This window comes from Triturus cristatus, chromosome 10 (assembly GCF_964204655.1).
Source record: "Triturus cristatus chromosome 10, aTriCri1.1, whole genome shotgun sequence".
NCBI lineage: Eukaryota > Metazoa > Chordata > Amphibia > Caudata > Salamandridae > Triturus > Triturus cristatus.
Window position 1 is genome coordinate 210,100,556 of NC_140593.1, and position 13,128 is coordinate 210,113,683.

General features: G+C 42.7%; 1 protein-coding gene across 4 annotated transcripts in view; it reads left to right on the top strand.

Moving 5' to 3' along the window:
- NEBL (nebulette) overlaps nt 1-13,128 on the top strand; it is a 678,034-nt gene that overhangs the window by 294,496 nt on the left and 370,410 nt on the right. For 2 of the 4 annotated variants that reach the window (XM_085630820.1, XM_085630819.1), the window contains exon 4: nt 28-135. In XM_085630820.1, coding sequence (XP_085486946.1) covers nt 28-135 — 108 coding nt within the window. Of the gene's footprint in view, nt 1-27; nt 3,640-6,361; nt 6,420-13,128 lie in introns of those variants that run through there. The other 2 variants (XM_085630817.1, XM_085630816.1) reach the window with 2 other exon arrangements.

Below are 13,128 nucleotides of genomic sequence, written 5' to 3' on the forward strand. Positions count from 1 at the left end.
TACTCACTATAATGTTTACTTTTACAGGTCAATTACAAAAAAGATTTTGAAGACAGCAAAGGAAGAGGCTTCAGTATTGTGACTGACACTCCTGAACTGCAACGCCTGAAAAAAACACAGGAACAGATCAGTAATGTATGCTAATATCTAAAATGAGCCTGCCACCTTATAGATAAATATTCTGTCCATAAGTTGAAAAACACTCTTCCATGCGGCGGAAGTGCTGCTTGGTTGCTCGCCTGGATGTGTGTGTGTTTGTGCGTATGCGTGTGTGTCAGGTTCTTAAATGGTACGTGGTTGTGTTATAAAATTAATAAAACAAGTTACTCGAACCTCTTCACATATTTACCTTTCTCCAGTCGATATACCCAGTTTGGAGGGCAGCTGTCCGTCTCACTGCAAGGAGGTCATGTTTGCTCCGCACGCAATCAAAACATGCCTTCTGCAGGCAATGCTTCGTCTTGCAGAGTATGTGAATGTCCAGCCGTACTAGCATTATACTGGTTATCATTGATCACACTAGTTAGATGCATGAACTTGAAAATCCTTCATCATTGTCTGAAATTGTTTAGGTTATAATGGATTTCAATTGTGAATTATGTACTTGATGATGTAACCATAACCTGTTTTTGCTTATGCATGCTTATTTGTTCGGACAGGGCAGAATGCACAAGGTAATTGACTATGGCTTTTTGAGAAACCTCTATCTTGTGATTGGCTGTGAGGGTCACAAGGACCTCCACAGGCCTTGAATTTGTGAAAGGGACATGAGTTTCAGTCAAATGAGTATCACTGGGCTGTACCAGGTCCAGAGAGACAAGCTATTCATGGTTACAGAAAATATGCCCTTACATCATGCTTAGAAGAGGATGATTGCAAAAAATACAGCAGATACAAATATGTCTGGATGAAGTACAAAAGTTATTGCTTCAGTCATTTTTTTTGTAACAGATAATAGTCCAAAGGCGGCTTTGTCGAAGATGAGTTGGCTGTGGTAGAGTTGGTGGGTTGAGTGCATAAGTGATGACATAACTGTGTTTAAACATCGCAAGTAAGTTTAAAGGATTGTTTAAGTTATAGAAGAATTCTGTAGCTGAGGAGAGGTGGAGCCTGACTCACAAAGGTAAACTTACACTTTGATGCAGGTTTGCGTTTTTTCAGCAGTGGCGGCTCCTTCGCTAAGGCGAAGGAGCGTCGCCCTACTGCTCAGCGAGCAGTGCAAAAAAATAAAAATAAAATGATAATAGCAAGAGTTATTATCATTTTATTTTTCTTTGCGAGACTCAGAACCAAGTTGGGTGTGGCAGGGCTGGGCTCACCACCGTCAGAGCAGAGTGAGGAGTGGTTTGCACTCCCTGAGTGCGCATGATGGTTTTGCTGGCCCTTTTGGGCCGGCCAAACCATCATGCACACCTAGCTTGTTCTCCACCGGGTTGTGTTGCACAGCTTCGTGGAGAACATGCGCAGGCTCCCAGGCACTGCCTGAGTGGCCTATTTGGCCGCACTGACCAATCACAATGCTGCTGTCATGATTTGCTGGCAGAGGCAGGGAGCCTGGGTGCTTCTCGTTCTGCAGATGAGAGGCGGAGGCGGCGACAGGTAAGCTTAATTGTAATTATTTTTTCATACGCCACCCACCACCCCCGTTCTGAGGTAGCCACCACTTTTTTCTGTACTCATAAACTAGCAGTTAATAGTAAGTTTACAGCTGCAAACAGCAGAGATCTCCACACATAAAAAGATAGTCTCCGCAGGAGAAAACTTACTATCAACTGTTAGTTTAAGAAAATGGAGAAAAAAAACGTAAATTTACACAAAGGTGTAAGTTTGCCTTTGTGAATCAGGCCTTGAATTGATAAGATTCGAGAACTCCCACAAAAAGCTGTTCATGTCTGAAATCTCCTGTCTCCCGCAGGTCTGTACTGAAGCGTGTGAGATTGTGCAGGGCACTGCCATAGCACCATCTGCCTTTCCACCTGAAAGGCACGGAGAGACGGCAGATCACCCCCTGCCTTTCCTCCACCACCCTAACATGTATGGAGACGTGGGGATGCAGCGGGTCAGGGCCTGGCCTTCTTCCACACCTGTCGAGCCTCTGAAGTCCAGAGCTTGGTGGGAGCAGATGGGACCAATCACTGCATGTCAACGCTCTTGCTTTCCTTTCACTGCCCTTGAATCACAGCAGTGAACTATTGGGCTACAACACACATGTAACTCTAGCGAATTCCATCCCATATATTACAAACATGTAACACTCTTATACTTTTGTTGCAGGGAGTTTTGTTTTACGGTGTTATTTTCTTGGTTGCTAGACAATACACATTAGCCCAAAGGGGGTTTTCGCAGCAGAGTAAGTACTACACATTGGGTCCTCTCAGGTATTCACCTACTTATCTGTTTTTTTTCCCTATTCTGTGATTGGTATGAAAATACAGTCAAAATAAGCAATCTAAGTAATTACAATCAACTGCTATTCTCAGTAAGTGATTTGTAATTGCTGCCATGCACACAGTATTTGTCATGCATCTATGCGTTGCAAGAGGTTTACAACCTTGAAACATATTGTACTCACCAGGGTCATTCCCTGGGCATAGAATTTGCAGAAAATTATGACAATTAATTGCACATCGGATATAAAAATTTCGAAGCAAATGTTTAAGAAGTTACTTTTTGTTCCCTGACTGCAGAACAATGAGAGAGGTGTTGTTTTATGGAGTATAGTTTACCTGTTAATACTGTTTACCAGGAACACCCCAAGTTTCAGCAGTGTACGTTTTATATACTGTACAGTGAAATGTCCATGCTGTAATCATCAGCCAGCGATGTATAGAAGCAGTAAAACAAATGGACCTGCTAATTCGTTATAAAGGTGTCAAGCATAACAAAATGTAGTTAAACACCTGATAACTCGTGTTCCTCTGATAATTAACCGATTTCCAGTATTTTAGATCTCCTGAAAGCTGCTTTGGTGAGGCGTTTACCGCTGTGTACATTTCAAACTTACTTGGTAGAAGGTATGTGCAGCAAGAACACAATTCATGCGAATTTTAAACATTTTCATCATACAGGAATAAATGCATGTACATGTTCGATTTGTAAAATTGTAAATTCCAGCAAATAAACATTCATTAAAAAAGAGATACATACATACATAGGCATGCAGGTGAATTTGAAATAGTCCATTATTTCTTTATATTTTGAATTATATTTGAATGGCGTTAAAATTAAAAATTGATTTTTTTAAAGGTTGAAATTGAAAAAAACACGATAGTAAAACTAATGGCGATGTTCTTGTCAACAAAATAGTTTGACTCAATTTCCTTCTTCAATGTTATACTGTACAGTCAGCATTTTCGTTTGAGTATCATATTACTCCAAGAATGACATTGTGGCATTTTTTCCCTTGCTTTTATATTGCAGAGGAGATTTGATATCTTAATGTGGTTGCGTTCTTTGTAGGGTATTAATCAAATATGTCTGCTTCTTTTTTGTGTATTGTGTTGTGCTAAAGGACTGCATAAATACTGAAAAATCTGAATAATGGATTTTTGTTTTTCTTAAGAGGGTTCATCAAACATTCACTGGAAAATGTCACTTCTCGCAAACATGTGGTCACATAACTTATTTCAAATGTGCAAGGTAGGTGCCAGCAAATCTTTTATACAAATTATTCCCTCTTCGTTGTTTGACATGTTAATATTACATGCTGAGTTTTACCTGACATATTACCTGATTTGATTTTTAAGTTTAAATGCCTGCAAACTGGTAGTATTGACCACTAATTCTTCCCGTCAGACTCAGTTTGGCAAAATAATACCACATCCTTTGCAGATTACCTTAATATTCCTCCATGCTCTTTTTAAAATCAACTTGAGTGAACGGTTAAGTGCTTGTACGTTTATGAGTTTAAAATGTAGTAACTATAATAACAATAACACCACTGTCTCTTAAAAAAAAAAAAAAATATATATATATATATATATATATATATATATATATATATATATATATATATATATATATATATATATATCCAAAAAGAAAGGTTCCCCACAAGGAAGACGCCTCTCAGATGGATTGCCAACCTCTTTAATGCCCTTGGTAGCACGCCAACACCCAACACAAAATCATCATAAGAGGCCTGACGCGTTTCGGGCTCTTCCGCCCTTGTTCACAGGCACCAGAAATAGCAAGCGCATTAAAGAGGTTGGAAATCCATCTGAGAGGTGTCTTCTTTGTGGGCAACCTTTCTTTTTGAATATTTGTGGCTGGTCTGGTCGCGGAAGATGACTGCCACATGGAAGCGGATCCGCAGTGGTCTGTGATGCGAGCCATCGCTAAGGAACAGATGGTAACACTTGGTGAGCGGTAGTATGGAAAGCTTGCCTTTCACCTACATTTTACCAATCCACTTGGATGTGTACATTGGATTATTCATTAGCGACGACACACCCCACTGTGGTTTAAACTTTGCAGGCTTACCCCGATCAGAATTCTCTCAAACCAGTGGGTGAAGTCTATTTAACTTTTAAGGAGGTCAACTGCATTTGTGTCGTTCGCTATTTCTGGTGCCTGGGAACAAGGGCGGAAGAGCCCGAAACGCGTCAGGCCTCTTATGATGATTTTATGTTGGGTGTTGGCGTGCTACCAAGCGTATTAAAGAGGTTGGCAATCCATCTGAGAGGCGTCTTCCTTGTGGGCAACCTTTTTTTTGGATATATACATATATATATGAAAAACATTATTCGCTCTATCAAAAGAAAATCCACACTCAAATCTTGAGGTTAGCTCCTGTATGTACCAACAGCACTTGCATAAAAAACTGGAACGCGTTTCGGCTGTAGACACATCCTTTGTCAATCATAAGATGCATTGATTTTTTCTCTTCTTTTAAACACTCTCCACAGGTGCTGCCAATTAAATAAACATGAGAAAGTCACTTTTGTAGTCTTTTATCTTTTGGGTTTGTAGTTCCCACTATTTTCATCTTGGCAATCACTTGTAGAAAAGTAAACTTGAAACCAAATTCTATTTTTGCATGTTTCTAGCAATCTCCGACTTCTTATAACATGAAGACCATTCACATCCACTCTCTATTGGGCTTATGTGCACTTTAATAACTTCCTGTATTCTTTGACATTTTTACTGATCCGTATTTTACTTGTCTATTTTGGAGTGTTGGCAGCCTTTCACAATGTGTTTTCAAGATGGGTACAGAAATCTCAGTTCTTTAACTGGCTGCTGCCAACCACACTTTAAATTCAATTAACACGATGTAGATAAACATGCTTTGATTCCACAATCCAAAATAGCAGTGCTCACCTTAGTTTCACTGTTTAGGCTCCCAGAACGTATTCTGTTACAAGCATTGAAAGTCTATTCTGAGGTCCCATTGATCCCTTGCTCAACATGTGCCTCGAGCTGTGCCCTGCTCTGAAAACTGCCATAAATCAATGTTAAGGGCTTTCTGCAGAGCTTAAGGCCCCACCATGGCTAGGTCCCTGGCTCCCAGTGCCAAACTACATACAATACCTCAAAATACTAAGAACCCCTACCTCTCCTCACATTTTTAAACCATTGGTTTCATACCTGCATTAACATCCAAATGCTCTTTTACTTCAGCTCCTCAGGAAAGGCTGTACATTCAACAACTCTTCTTCTACCAAGATGGTGTTCAGGGGTTCCTCACATTTGTCTTAAGTACAAAATGCTAGCACTCTAGTTGTTCATTAGAACTCCGTGGTGACACTGCAGTTGATTACTAGGGTGCTGCTCGTCTTGGAAGTATGTTTCACTCTGCATTTCAGAATGTTTCACTCAAATGGATGAGTAAGATATTTGGGAACTCACAGAAAATGTGTCCTCATTTTAGCTTTCCAGAACACTAACCCTAATTTCTTTGACAAAAGTAAATCCCTCGTTGTGTTAATCTATTGGGGTATCCTCTATCAGAAATTCATTTACTTATACGGCTTTGAGACAAACTGACTGCAATATCAATAGCCCATGTAGAGGGAATTACATGATAGCTGGTACAGGATGCATCAAGGCCTTTCCATTCACTTTTTGGTTACAATTGTGTATCAATTTTTATTTTTTTTGCTTTTCTATACATGCCATAAATAATATAATTAAAATGAATGTTCATAATCATTACAATTTTTGAATGTTAGAATTGCTTTTATTGTTGTAGGCCTCCAGCCTATGCACTGAGTTGTTTCCTCGGTTGCCCTTGTTTCTTTCTCTCCCCCTTTCTAGAATCTGCCTATTTGTGTCCCTGGTGCAATGAAGCAAAATATTCAATACATTAGTTATCAGCAGTAAGTCAGGGCTAATTATGTGTGTTTCTCCTCTTTTTTAGGATTATCTGACCCTGATGAGAAATGAATGAGTCATATCCTACAAGATGTACTCCGCAGGTTAGAGAATGTGTTGCCCTTTTTCTTCTCTATTCAATGTACTTTATACAGCATCATGTTACTTGCCTTTCAGGCACTCAATCCAGAGTGTTTTCTTACAGTGATGCTTTCACTTTTGCTCATTGAATCGTTATGTGTCAGAGAGACACTCTCCTGCAAACAGGAAGGTTCTTAAGTAAGAGCAATGCATTTAGAGTGTGTCTGTATTTGAGGCAATTCTGAAACAATTACCCACTTGGCTCATGAGTGATGATGGGGGATGGACGGATCTTTAGTGGAAGAAAGACAAACTCATTCATCTATGTCGTTAAGTACCTCTATCTGAAAGAATGTTTCCCTGTTCCCAAATTTGATCATTCCTTCTGAGAGGATGTGGGTTACCTAAAGGATTGGTAGACAATTATATTGGACCTAATTGCCTTGCACTACAAGGGAACCTGTGTTTTGCTGCATAAACCTTATTGGCAAATGTGAATGCTACCAATTAAAAGGTCACTGAGCAGTGTATAATTGGTGGCCATTTCTACATTTAACTTGGACGTTTGCTCCAGATGTTTCTGGATAAAGTTACTTGAAGGAAATGGTTGTGATGATAGGGGACAGATGTACATTATCTATTGATAGGGGACTTAGCGACAACACTGTTGTCTACGTTATCCAGGTAGAACAACATATTTGAACCTGTTGTAGGATTTGTTTATGGATTACGGCACCTGCTACAGAGATTTGTGTGTTGCAGCTTTGAAAGCAGGCAGGGAATGACCCAGAATTTCATCATTTGGAAGATGATACAACAAGTACCATTATTGTGGTGCACTGTGCATATTCCCTGAGACTCATGATAGAACTGCACTTCTGTGGAACTGTGAGAGATAGAGTTGGTTACATTTGAAGCATGCATACAACCTTTCATTGTTTTTTGGATGCTAAAAGGAGCAACACAGAGATATGCAGTCAATCTTTCTTAACCTGTCACTCTGAAAGACATAGGCCCAGTCAGGGAAACATGGTAGGACTTTTGAGGACACATTTTGATATTAAAGAATTGGCAATTGAGCCAAAATGTTAAGGGGGTTGAAGGTAGCTATTGCCACTCTTCACCCCTAAATTCATACCCATAAAGCAGAGCATGGATGAATTATTTCAACACAAAACCTACAGGCTCAGTTCTTACGCAGCATAGCTACCCCCCAAGTTACATATTCTAATCTTAGCATCAATATTTAGCCAGTGAATCCGTATCCTCAATTTCAGAAAAGTTACTGGACAGATCCTCTGTCGCTGTACGACATAGCTAACCCTTGGGTTACCAATAGGATGCAGTTTAAGCAGAAATATCTGTTAGTCTCGACAGAACATGCACACCGAAGCCTCAACATTGATATGCCTCATGTTACCCCAGGATACTAAGTCCAAGTCCTAGCAATAGAGATATTTCACAGATTCAGGCTTCATCAGCTGATCTATTTCTCATGATGCACAGAACGTACAATTATTGGCTTAAGTTTGCAAAGCTTTTCCTCAGGGTCCATTGCTTCTATCACATACACCGACTCTCACGAAGCCGCTGGGGTCTTTTCGCTTGTAGCCCAACACCTGCACTGCATGCCCACCCGCCACCCAGCTGTGCACCTTCTCTGATTGATGGTGCACCAAATACATTCTGTATACTGGTTTCATGTTTTGTATCGCTTGTATTAGTTTTACATTTTCTGAATATCTGGCTGTTGCACATTGAGCTATGAGTGAAGGCTAAACATTGCAAATTTTCACTCAGTTTGTTTCTGTTTTCTTACAGACCTTCCATTTGTTTTTCCCATTTCCTTTCTCTGTCATTTGGTTTTACACTTCGCTTACCCTCTTTCTTCCCTGCCATTTTATGTTGTCCCAACATTTTGCTTCAAAGGGAAATTTCTTTCCAACTAGGTCCCTTCCAGTGGTGCCATATAGTGTTTATCATAATCAGTCTTTTACGGCTTTTTTAATAAACCACACCATCTATGACTTGAATGATAAAGCCATGCTTTTAAAATGAAACCTCCGAATGTATTTGTCACACACAACACTGAGGGCCAGATGTACAATTGTGGAATTTAGCGACTCGCAAATTGTGCTCCATTACGAGTCGCTAAATGCCATGTACAACAGTGTCAGAGACACTGTTTGCGATTGCCAATGGGGTCGCAAATTGCATGCCTCATGAATATTCATGAGGCACTCACAATTTGCGACCCCATTGGCACTTTTCGAGAGTTGCCATTTTCCTGCCCTAGCCCTTTAGTGCCTGCAGCATGTTGCTGGGTCACATGACATGAGTGTAGCTGACAGTTGAGCTTTGTGCATTCTTCCATTACAGCCACACACAATAGAGAGTTTAGATGTGTCTGAATGGGCCATCACTGGCGAGATGGGAAGGTGGAGCTGGGCAAAGCCCTACTTACACTTAAATAGGCTGTGTCCTGCCTCCACACAAAGGGTTGTGTACCCCCTGTAGTTAGTCTGGAGACAGAACAGGGAAGGTAGGATGCTTGGAGACTTAAAAGGGAAACCTCTAGAAGCTTCTCCCACTCAAAGGAAGGCCAAGGTATAAATATTGGACCCCAGACACCAACTCTGCAGTTCAGTTATGGACTCATGAATACTCTACCATGAAGAAGGACTTCTGTGTTTCTGAAAGGGCTGCCACTCTGCTGGACTGCTGCTCTGAAGTACTGCTACCCTGTTATGCTGATCTGCTGCCCTCTTGCCTGGGTGAGAAAGACTGGGTCTGTCTGTATATGTTGAACCCAGGATCCCTGCATGAATGCATGGGTTAGTTCACTAGGCTCCTGACTAGAGCCCCAGGGATGGAAGGCTCCAAAAACCTTGAACATATCACAAGGACTCTGTCATCTGTGAGTCCCACCCTGCCAAGCTGTGCCATCACAGTCCTGGACCCTTGGAAGTGGGCCTGAAGGTGCTCTGCCGGCCCATCTGTGGACCCAGCAGAACTGATGCATCACCACCGCTGCATGGTGTAATCCTGAGAAAAATAACGCACCGCCTCTGCTACGAGGGTTCTTTCAGAGCAAGCACTCTGCATCGACCTTGCAGCCCACATTGGAACTGCTGCTGTGCAAAGCTCCACCTATGCACGCCCTCTCATCGCCGATTTCTCGTCGACGGCAGCCTCAATAACAAACCAGGTTCTCGTATAGCAGCCCTTCGGTAGCTATGCATCACCTCAAGTGTACAACGCTTCCTCAAAGCAAGACTTTGCATGACAAACCCTCATCAACAGGATCTTTGGTGATGACGCAGGACCTCACATCGCAGCTCCCCAGGTCTTCAGAACCAACGCATCTCCTTGGCAGCACTATTCATTCTCAACACTAGACCTTCCAATGCTCAGCAACCAGGAATAAGGAACTCTTGTTCAGCAGGCTTACTGGGTTCCTGTAGTCCGCCCAAGCTTCCTCATGAACAGCCTGAACTTGTGACTTTGTCGAGATCTGCCATGACCAGATAGCCACAGTTGGCGTTTTGTGCTTTTTGGTGTTATTTTTTTCATTTGATTTTTTTAGAGCTTTATATAGCGCAAACTAGATCCAAGGATGTCAGGAATCACAGTACTTTACTTGAGCAAAAGTTTTGTTACAGATGGACACATTCATTTTTGTTAGGCACAGGGAGATTAAGTGATTTGTCCAGAATCACAGGATGTTGAGCGTCGTTGCAGAGAATCAAACCCGGTTCTCCAGCTTCGAGGTCGATCGCTCTAGCCTTAAGGCTACTTCCTCTCCCCATCCTTTCACTGAAATCTTTAAAATTGCATATCTCCAGTTATACCGATTGATTTTTTGTCATTTTGGTCTTGATTTATTTATTACAATTTACTCTATTTGACCAGATTGGTGTAGGGCTTTCCTTGTGTTGTGTTTCCACTTTATTACTGTTTGAAGTGCAGTATAATTTCTTTAAAGATTGCCTTTAAGTTAAGCCTGCCTGTTCTATGCCAAGCTACCAGAGGGTTGAATACAGATGCATCTGGGGTTGCTTGTGCCTCACCCTGACATGGATTGTGGTTGCTGCTTGAGAAAGGTTTCATCCCCCTCAACCGGTTACACAATTTCTGACAAAAAGTTTGTAACCCAATAGTTAACGAAAAGTCAAGTCACTTGGATTTACCTTGGATATCAACTACACCCTCAAGGAACAGGTTGCAAAAAAGAAAGAGGGACTTTCACCACCACTCTCTTCTAAACAAACTGAAATGTTTCTTCCAGAAAGCAACTTCAGAACTGCTGTTCAAGCCATCATGTTCTCTCATCTTGATTGTAATAAAACCCTGCTCCATTGCCTCCTACACTCAACCCTTGCATCCCTTAATGGTATCCTACACGCTGCAGCACATCTCATCCAGGGTCGGATGAAATATGATCACATCCCGATGGAACTCCATGGGCTCCCCTCGCCAGCTGACAACATCTTTTAAACCTGCTGCATCATTTAGAACATCATTTTGACCAGCACCCCTTACAGATAAGCTCACCATCTTTGGTGGTTCATATCACACTCATCGGAAAAAAACAGCCAGACTGCAGAAAAAGTGGAAAAAAGAATAAAAATCAAGGCAGCAGGCTTTTCAAATCTATGCGGCCTGAGTCTGGAACAAAATCCCATATATTAAAGACCACTACATCACAATGCATTAATGGTCCACAAAACAGCAACCTCTCTTATTACTCATGCGTGCATGACCATGTACAGTGCTCTGCTACTTTTTGGCTAGATTCGCTATATAGAAATACCACATACAGACATAGATACAGGAACCTGGATGAAAGTCAGTAGGTGATTTGAGGGGTGTAAGAAAATGCTCTTTTTATATAGTCACCCCAATGTTTTCGACTGATGCTGCTGGTTTTCGACTCTGAGAGTACACTGAGGCCTGCTAACCAGACCTCAGTGCCAGTGCCCTGACCCTAAAGTGTATGTCGAATTCGCTGTACCCAATTGGAACTGGCTAACTTATCTGTAAGTCCCTAGTAAATGGTTCCCTGGTACCCGGGCAAGTAAGTTAGAAAGGTACCCCAGGGCCGGCAGCACCGATTGTGCCAGCCTGGAGGTCCTCCAAGTAAACCAAGTCCTCCAGTCTACTACTCTAGACTGGTAGAGCAGTCATGCACTGCAAGCCCGACTTTGCAATTGAAAGCATTTGGCAAAGCCACCACTTATCCTGGACATACGTATAAGTCACCCTTCTGGCCAGTCTACCGAGCCCTAAAAGCAGGGTGCAACATATGACTCAGGCAGGATATGTACTTTGCTTGTTCTGACAGTAAAACATGCAAAAACTGCTGTTTTCACTGTCGAAAGGCTTGGCCGCCCAATTGATGAGTTCAGGGTTACGTGCTGATACCTCAGCTACGCTAACTCAAGAACTGTGAGACCAAAGTTGGCACTCCAAGGTATCAAACAACGTGTTACATTAAGCCCAACCTGTATCTCAATTTGACATTACTGTAACTTGTTTCAGTGTGCAGCTTTAGCAAAGCTGACACTTTGCTGCCTTTAAAACTCCTGTACATTCCCTGGCACACGAGGAGCCTGCTCCATGGGACAGGTTTCTGCCCCGCTAGAGAGACGTGCCAATGAGTCTCAGGAAGGAGAACAATGAGGGATTGCAGGCCAGGAGGAGTTGCCTCCCTCCAGCAGGAAGCCTCCTGCAGGAAGTTGCTTGGGTGTTAACCCCAAAAGGCAGGCTTCAAGGGTGAAGCCGCAGTTGAAGCACAGCGCATGTGCAACACCACGGGGAGGGCTGCCCTATTGTTGAGGTAGACAGGCTAGCACAGGAATCAGAGAAGGGGAAACCAATTGCTAAACCAGTTTTCCCAGGGGCATGTAGGCCCCAACGTAGCAACAACTTGGGGTGCACTATGGAGGTGTTAACACCAAGAGAGGGGTCTCACTATCTGGGGAGTAGGCAGAATGGGGCATCTTGGGATACCTAAATGCCACACTCCACAGCTAGTGATCACCAGATGTGAGGAAAGCTAGAAACCCATTGTCTACCAACTGCATCATGCCCTGAGGGCACTTTCCAAGCATAAAGGGGGCACCCCTGGCACCCAGACCTCATATCTTGATTGACTTAGAAGAAGGACCAAAGAAGGACTGCCCTGCTGCACAGAGGGAACAGCAAAGAGATACTGCAATGATGGGAACTGTACCTGGTGGCTAGCAGAGTGAGGGACTGTGCCTGCCATCCCCTGCTCGAGAAGTAGCTGTCTCTAGAGCCCAGTCAAGCCAAGAGAATTCCAGGGGACAGCTGACTGGCCTCCTGTTCACAGCACAATGACACAACAGCTGAAGAAGCCTGCTGGGGTGAGTTGGTAGCACATAGTTTTCAAACCACTGCCACCATGCAGCTCTGAGGCCCAAGACCCAGTGCACACAGTTGCACCAGAGCTCACTGATCCTGGAAGTGCTGTTAAAGAGTGGCTGGGATCCCAAGAAGGTGAGTTATTGACCCAGGAAGGATTAGCCTGTGGCTGCAACAACGGGCAATTTATAGTCTATTGGCGACTTGACATTGGCGTGACCGTAAAGGACTTCATGGCACGTTGACCCTGCAACCATGACCCATCACCATCTTCATGGAGCGAGGAATAACTGCAGGAAGCCACTCATCGTCTACACCGCATCCACAGCATCCTTAGAACATCTT